The 8,613-nt window shown below is 41.3% G+C and overlaps 1 protein-coding gene across 1 annotated transcript; it reads left to right on the top strand.

The window, feature by feature from the left end:
- Window positions 1-3,145: 3,145 nt before the first annotated feature.
- Window positions 3,146-7,351, top strand: Insl6 (insulin like 6). Its single transcript, XM_028895144.2, has 2 exons — window positions 3,146-3,480; window positions 6,950-7,351. Exons 1-2 carry the CDS (start codon window positions 3,204-3,206, stop codon window positions 7,309-7,311), a joined length of 639 nt encoding a protein of 212 aa, XP_028750977.1. The 5' UTR covers window positions 3,146-3,203; the 3' UTR covers window positions 7,312-7,351.
- The last annotated feature ends 1,262 nt before the right edge of the window (window positions 7,352-8,613 follow it).

The raw sequence follows: 8,613 nt of genomic DNA, 5'->3' as shown, positions 1-8,613 counted from the left end.
CCTAATTTTAGCAAAGGTGTCAGAAACACATTTTGGAGAAGAGATAATCTCTTTAACAATGGTGCTGAGAAAGCTGATTTTCACATAAAGAACAAAATTAGATTCTTCCATGCTGTATTTCTTTCAACTCAAAATTCTTCAAAAACATTGCAACTTGAAACTGAAACTGCAAGAGGAAAATAGAGAGAAGACACTTCAAAATACAGTTTAGTCAAAGACTTTCTGAAAAGGACTCCAACAGCACAGGAAATAATCCCAATAATTAACAAGTGGGATCATACGATATTAAAACGATCCATACAACAACAGCAAAAAACAAACAAACGAACAAAAACAACCCCAGCCACCACAGTAAAAAGGTAGCTTACAGGATGGGGGATGTTGCTGGAGGGCTTCTCTCCAGGTTCCACCAAGCCCCACAGTCCCACAATCCAAGTATAAAATAATCACTCAGACACTTATATTACTTACAAACTGTATGGCCGTGGCAGGCTTCTTGCTAACTGTTCTTATATCTTAAATTAACCCATTTCTATAAATCTATACCTTGCCATGTGGCTGGTGGCTTACCGGCGTCTTTACATGTTGCTTGTCCTGGCAGTGGCTGCAGTGTCCCTCCCCACTTCTTCCTGTTTCCCCAATTCTCCTCTCTCCTTGTCCCGCCTAACCTTTCTGCCTGGTCACTGGCCAGTGTCTTATTTATATAGAGTTATATCCACAGCAGGGGGAAACTATTTACTAATTACATATTAGACAGGGCAATAATGTCCATCCTGTATGAAGAACTACGAATTTGATTTTTGGTTGTGAACCTAGCCTTTAATGGCTGAGCCATCTTTCCAGACTGTGGAACTGCCAATTTTCAACGCCACAAAAGCTAGTCTTCTAATCAGTAAAAGGGCTAATGAATTGAACTTTCAAAAGCAAAAATGAAAGTGGCTAAAAAGTACTTGAACCTTCTTACACATCAGGGAAATACAAATTATAACTGCTTTGAGGGCCCATCTCACCCTAGTCAGAATAGCAATTATCAATAATTAAAGCCCATGGCAGCAAATTCTGGCAAAGATGTGGGGAGAGAGGAGCATTTGTTCACTGTTGGGAAAATGCAAATGCATGTTGCCGACATGGAGGTTCTTCCAGAACCTGAAACTAGAACTAGATAGAACACATCACCCAGCACTACAGTGCTTGGGAATACACCACAGGGGCTCCAAGTCAGCCTATCAGAGAGACGTTCACTTGTTCATTGCTGAACTTCTCACAATAGCTAGGAAGTGGAACCAGCCTAGATGTCCTTCAGCAGATGGCTGGATAATGATAACCTGCTGGTACAGAGCTCAGTGGTTAAGAACACTTGCTGCTCTTCCAGAGGACCTGAGCTTGGTTCCCAGAACCCATGTCAGAAAGCTCACAACTACTGTACCTCCAGCTCTAGGTGTCTGACACCCCCTTTTGACCTCAGTGGGCACCCACACTCAAGCGCACATACCCACACACATATTTTAATATAAAAACATTTTTAAAAAAGAAAGTGTGGTAAATATACACAATGGAATTTTATACATTCATAAAAATTGAAATTATTACCTTTGTAGGAAATGCATACAACTGTAAATCATGTCAAATAAAGTATGTTTAATTCAGAAAGACAAATATTTTATGACAATGTTTTAGAATACAGTTAATAGTACAGGATACTAATAAATAAGTCTGAAATTAATTTATAATATTAGAACTTTTTCATTCAAGACTAGTCATTTAAATAATAAAGTTTTCAGTTAAATAAATCCATGACCAGTTGTTATACTGGTCATAATAATGTTAGCAGTTAAGAATGTGAGATGCCCTAGCAGGTTAAAAAGCACTTTCTACCAAGCCTGACAAAGTGACATCGATCCCTGGTTCCACATGGTTTTATGAAGAGAACTGGCTCTAATCTCTACACACACACACTGTGGGACACACACACACACACACACAGTGACACACACCCTGTGGCATACACACACAGAGTGACACACACACTATGGCACACACACACACACACACACACACACACACACACACACACCAGTAAATAAGCATAATAAAAAAGATTTATTATAAGAAGAATGTGTTCATACAAATAAACCAAGGCAAACTTTACCAGGAACAGGATACTAAATGATGTTTTCACTTACATGAGGAATCTAGATTTAAAAGTATATATTTGTGTGTTTATATATGTGCATGCTTAAATATGTGCGTTTGTAGGTCATGAAACTGCAAAGGGGGGTCCTGAGGGGATGAGCTCCTAAGGAAGACAGGAGGAAATCAAGTAGTAGTAGACATGCAATAAACGAGCAGGAAGGGGGAATTACTGAAGAAACTGAACCTGTAGGAGGCACGGGAGAGGGCAGTAAGGGAAGAGAGCAAGTGAGAACAAAGTGTAATGCCATAGATGTGAGAAGATGACATGGTGAAGCCCGTTTGCGTGCTAGCCTAAAAACATGAGTAATTTTTAAAAGCTTTATTTATGTTATTTGATGTGCATGAGTGTTTGCCTGCATGTCTGTATATGCACCACGTGTATGTCTGGTACTGGTGGAGGCCAGAACTGGAGTGACAGACTATCGTGAGCTGCCATGTGGGTGCCGGGAAACGAACCCGGATCCTCTGCAAGAGTAGCAAATGCTCCTAACTGCTGAGCCATCTCTCCAGCTCCAGAAATAACTTTTTAAAGTTAAAAAATATAACCCATGAAGGAGATGAGAGGATGGTTTTCGGAAGGGAAGAGATGTCTCATGTAATTACTAGGCAAAAAGGAGTTCACATGCCAGGCATAACTTGTAGCATCTTCCATTAGTACATTTTTGGTTTCTCGGGTCCCATGTTCTCATATGTTGATGGCAGACTTTTGGCGTGGACGGCAAGGAAAATGAATAAAAGCCAGGAAACGGAGACATTTCTTACTTCCATTTCTGAGCGAAAAAGAGCCTGTTTTTTTTTTTTTTTTTTTTTTTTATCTTCCTGCAGGCCGGAAGTCCAAGCAAGCCTGGAACACCCACCCCACCCCTAACCTCAGTGTTCTGGAGAAGGTCGCCCAGCCCGAGGGCGGCGTGAGAGGGGCGGGGCGCGGGGCGGGGCGCAGTGGGGAGGAGGCGGGGCGGGGGCGGGGCGACGGCCGTTGCTGCGGGCCGGCCCTGCCGCGGAGCCCAGGGATGAAGCAGCTGTGCTGTTCATGTCTGTTGTGGCTTGGAGTCCTGCAGGCTACTTTCTCCCATGAGAAAGAAGGCAGCAGACGCAGGAAGCTGTGCGGCAGGTACCTGCTGATAGAAATTATAAAACTCTGTGGCCAAACTGATTGGAGGCAGTTCGAGTTGGAGGACCAAACTCCTTTGACAAGGCTCGCTCCTGCTCCCCATCTCTCAAAGAAGGTCAAAACCTTCATCCCTGACCAAAGCCCTTCTTCGACCTGGAAAGGATTCACAAACCCAGGTAAAACTCTGCAGGGAGGGCGTGTGTTCGCTCTTCGTTGTGCATCTCTTAGACTCGACTTTTCTTGACCAGTGAGTTTTCTGCAGGAAATAGAAACTTGTACCTAGAATACATGTAAATACAATTCAAAAACATACAAACGAATATGAAGTTTACTTTAGACTTAGAAGAAATAACGTGGTCAGAGTAGGCCTTACTAAAAAAGATAACATTTGTCAGCAGAGGTTGTTATGGTTTGAATGCATCCCCCAATTTCATGTGTTAGAAGCTTAATTCCTCCCCTCCCGACCCCGCCGCCCATGCAACAGTGTTAGGAGTGAGGTCTAGAGTGAAAGGAAATTAAATGTCCTTGAAATGGATTCAGGCCGTTATCACAGAAGTGGATTCTCCTGGGTGAATTTGTTGCAAAATCAACTTCACCCTCCTCTCAGTTTCTTGTTCTCACGCGCTTGTCCTGCACCTCCACTGTGGGATGAGGCTCCAGGAAGGTCCTTGAACACCGTCGCGCCTACAAATCATGAATTAAATCCTTTTTTGTTCATTTGAAATTAGCCACTGCCAGGCATCATCGTGTTACGACAGTAGAAAATGGATAGAAGTGGTGAGGGAATAGCCGCCTGAGGGGTGGCTGGGTGGGAGTGTTTGCCCAGAGAAAACAGCAGGGGAAAGACTCTTCTATCTGGATTATCCTGGGAACAGCAAGGAAGTCAGGGTGGCCTGAACAGGAAGTGAAAGAATCAGCTAAGGTCGGTAAGGTGCATTCAGCGTGGCTCATGGTGGTAAGAAAGCAAAACCAAAGAGCAATTCGGATGCCGGGAAACCAGTGGAGGGAGGGACACAGAGGACTGGAGTGGCATGGATAATAGTTCATCTATGCAAACAGGCAGGAAGGGAGCATCTCTGGGGGCGGATGTTAAGACATGAGCTCAGAATGATGAGAATTCTCTGTCCATGGCAGCAGCTGCTGGCTGAAAGTGAATTGGCACGATGAATTAATTCCTTTGACACATTTTGTGACCTTGACCTGCTCTTATCTTTCTGGTATAAGCCTTCCTATGTTTGTTAAATGTTTTTTAGATTACTATTAGCTAATTATATAGTTTTTTTCAAACTACATTTGTAAGTGAAACGACTTATAAGAACTTAAAAAAAAAAAAAACTCAGTGTTTTTACCTGATTTGTAAATAGGGATTATTAATGAGCTTCATAAAATAACAAGGAAGTGTTTGTAAATTAATATTCTTTAAAATAGGTGGAATCTGCCTCTAAAACCATCTCTGTGTGCATCTTCTAAGGTGGTGACTAGTTACGCTTTTGATTGCTTTGTTGTTAAAGTACTGAGGTTTTGTATGTCTGTGTGTGTTTAGCTTTTCATAGGAATTCATTTCATCTTGATTTCAAATGTTTAAGAATTAATAATCATTTCTTTAGAAACATGGTTCTATCTATACTATTTCTTCTTTTCTTTGTTCACTTTAGTCTTTCTTTTCTTGTTTAGTTTAACTATAATTCTGTTTTGTTAATCCTAATAGTAGCAGAAAAGGGTAATAAATAGTCCTCTAGCTTCAGGGACAGAGTGACAGGGGCAGAACCTCACAATAGAAGAAAGGGGGAAATGAAAGGCCCAGTAACGGATTCAGGAAGCCCAGCTCCATACTCCTCTCTCTCCCTTTTCTTCCTCCTCCTCGTCCTTCTCTTCCTATTTTTGCTGATTTCTGTTTATGTTTCTTTATTCTATGACAAGCCTCATAAAAATCTCTTCATTGTCGACTCTCACTAACTCTTCCTTTCTTATTACTTACTTCTGATTTCAAAATATAGGAATCTGACTGAGCCAACTACGTTTCCCATATGCCAAGAGTCATCATCCACCATAACAGGTTTTTCTATGACCTTGTAATGGAGTTGCTAATGCAGAGCACAGCTCACAGAGCTGGCTCTATGGTTAAGACCTGGGGGAAAAATGTCCTCCTAGGAAGTCCTGAATATGGCCGCAGTGGACATCCACAAGGCTTCTGACTAATTACATTCAGGAGTTATTTCAGTTGTTTTAATCAACTCAATGTTGACTGAGTTAAAAATAATATAACGGCCGGGCGGCGGTGGCACATGCCTTTAATCCCAGCACTGGGAGGCAGAGCTAGGCGGATCTCTGTGAGTTCAAGGCCAACCTGGTGAGAGTGAGAGCCAGGAGAGGCACCAAAACTACACAGAGAAACCCTGTCTCAAAAAACCAAAATAATAATAACAATAACATAACAATAAATCTGTACTTTGAGCACATCTCCACTTCTCACCACATCTTTATATTTTATTAAAGAACAAAGTGCTTCTACTGACTACTGAGTTATAACCTACACACAAAAAGACAGCCTGATTGGAAATGATCAAAGACAACAAGTGAAAACATAAGAATGAGCATGGGATTTAATGGGTATTTCCCCAAAGGTGGCATACAAGAAGCCTATGAGAAGATGTTCAGGATTACCATAGGATTCAGTAGTTCCGCTCCTAGGTTTATACCCTAAAGGACTGAAAGCATAAACACATAAAAATGTGGGCATGAATATCCACGGCATAATAGCTAAAAAGTGAAGACAACCAAAATATCCAGGACCTGACAGATGGATGAGGGAAAGAAATGCAGTGTGGGAAAGCCACACAATGGGAAGTTATTTAGCTATGAGAGGAATAAAGGAAGAACACGTTTGACATCCTGGAGAAACATGGAGAATATTATGCTAATTGAAAGACCAACAGAAATGACCACACACCAGAAGTTCTCTGTTGTGTGAAATGTACAGAAAAGAGAAATTCATGGAAGGGAAAATAGACTGTTTGCACAGTGCTGGGGGGAGAGAGCATGGGAGTGACTGTTAGTGGTGACTGACTGATGGCTGTTTTGTTTGTTATTGTTTTTGAGAGATGGAAGAAATGTTCTGGAACTAGAGAGCAGGAGGGTGCCACAAGCTTGCAGATACAGTGCTTGCAGATACAGTGCTTGCAGATACAGTGCTTGCAGATACAGTAGCAACCACTGATTTCACCGCTGTAAAATGCTGAATTCTACAGCATGTGAGTGGTGTGGTAATTAAAAAAAATATTGCTACAAAATATCCCAAGGTTGCTAAGCCTTCTCATAGGGAAACACTGCACCTATTATAGTTAAAAATGTGTTGCCTCTGAATAACTGTACTTCCCAACCTTTATTTTTATTTTTTTTTTTTTTTTTTGGTTTTTCGAAAGGGTTTTTTGTTATTTGGCTTTTAGAATCATTGGTAGCCAGGCTGGCTCGAATCACAGAGATCCGCTGCTCTGCTCCGAGTGCTGGGTTAAAGGTGTGCGCACAGCCTTAACTTTATTTAAAGTGATTTTTAATGATTAGCTGATTTTAGTATTCTAATATTAAATTCACATCTAATAGAAGATTTGGATAAATAAGACATTTTTTTTCATTGTCTCTCAACAGTCCCTGCACCTGCCTCTCACAAGAAAGCAGTATACACTTGGGAACACCAGCCAGCACCCGACTATCAGTTTGAAAAGGCCAGCTTGTTTCAGGAGAAGACCAGACAGTTTTCACCCCTCGGTGTCAATCCCTACGCTCAGAGTATAAAAGTTCAGCAGAAAAACAGAAACAGAATCAACAGCTTCAGCAGTTTATTTTGGGGGAACCACCCCCAAAGGAAGCGCCGAAGTTTCTCAGATAAATGCTGTCTGAAAGGATGCACCAAAGAAGAGCTGGCCGTTGCGTGTCTCCCGTATGTTGATTTAAAAAACTTAACAATAAAACAAATGTCACTGGTGACTGAGTTGTACACACCATCGTAGAAACTATTCCAGCTTAATAAAACTTACTATGTCTGAATTACCACTTACTTATTCTTGGAATTATGCTAGTAGGTTATGCTGCATTGTGAGCTACATTGGACAATATTCATGAGCAGTAGACGGTGCCTTATGGTGGTGACAGGCATCTTGGTATTTAGTGCCTCCTTTTTGTCATATATATTTTAAAGACAATGTTACTATAAGTGCCATAAATCCATGTAGACATTTGGAAATTACCTATTTAGGTTTTGTCATTATGGTTAAAACTTTTTTTTTTTCCCCGAGACAGGGTTTCTCTGTGTAGCTTTGCGCCTTTCCTGGAACTCACTCTGTAGACCAGGCTGGCCTCAAACTCACAGAGATCCGCCTGTCTCTGCCTCCCGAGTGCTGGGATTAAAGACGTGTGCCACCACTGCCCGGCGGTTGAAAACTCTTAAGCTGCATTTAAATGGAATATTGAATGTTATACATTCTTTCTATACAATATACAGACAGATCCGTGTCCATCCATAACTACAATGCCCATTTCCATAAGCCAACTAATTTGTCTCAGCAATTTGAAGCAACTAACTTTACCTCTTAGAGAAGCTATTGTACTGTAATAGTAGTGGATACCTTTTTAGGGCCTTGAGTTTTATTCATACTCCTTTCTCTGCTGAGCCATCTTGACAGCCCTGTGTGAAATAATTTTAAAGATACAAAGTTGAGCAAAACTTAATTTTGAAGTTTCCAGAAGAGAATTCTTACCCACTAATTGATGAGTAAGCATCATTCAAAAGCTTTCTCTAGTTTTCTTCCCACGTGTGCCATGTAATCTGCTCAGTGGAATATTTCAGTTCCTCTCGGCTGCATAATGGCTTAGAACAAAACTTCCTTTCCACACAAATCTACATTTCCCGTGCATTTGTAAAATGTCTCGGCTTTTTCCTGCTTGCAGAGTACAGCTTGCATTTAGTTACTTTTGTAAATTGAACTACCAATTTTGATACAAATTTATGTTGTCATGGGTGAATAGGTCCACAAGGCTTTAGATGAAAATTTACTGTCAGATATGGACAAAACTTTACATTTGTTAAGACAATAGGACCATAACATCAGACCTAAGCATTATAGTGGGAGGGACAAAGAGTGGCCCCCACCCCTAGCAAAAATTTAAGCCAAAGAGTGAAGAAAGGCTCACCAAACCATAGTGGTCCATAGTCTGACACTGGCTAAAAGTTAAAGAAGGGAGGTCTCTGGTTCACACAGCAAGCTGATAGTGGAGAAAGCCCCTGCACTTCCCAACCTGCTCACTGGTGCAGG

This window comes from Peromyscus leucopus, chromosome 1, assembly GCF_004664715.2.
Source record: "Peromyscus leucopus breed LL Stock chromosome 1, UCI_PerLeu_2.1, whole genome shotgun sequence".
NCBI classification, from domain to species: domain Eukaryota; kingdom Metazoa; phylum Chordata; class Mammalia; order Rodentia; family Cricetidae; genus Peromyscus; species Peromyscus leucopus.
The sequence above is the reverse complement of the archived record's forward strand: the minus strand, read 5'-3'. Positions and strand labels throughout refer to the sequence as shown.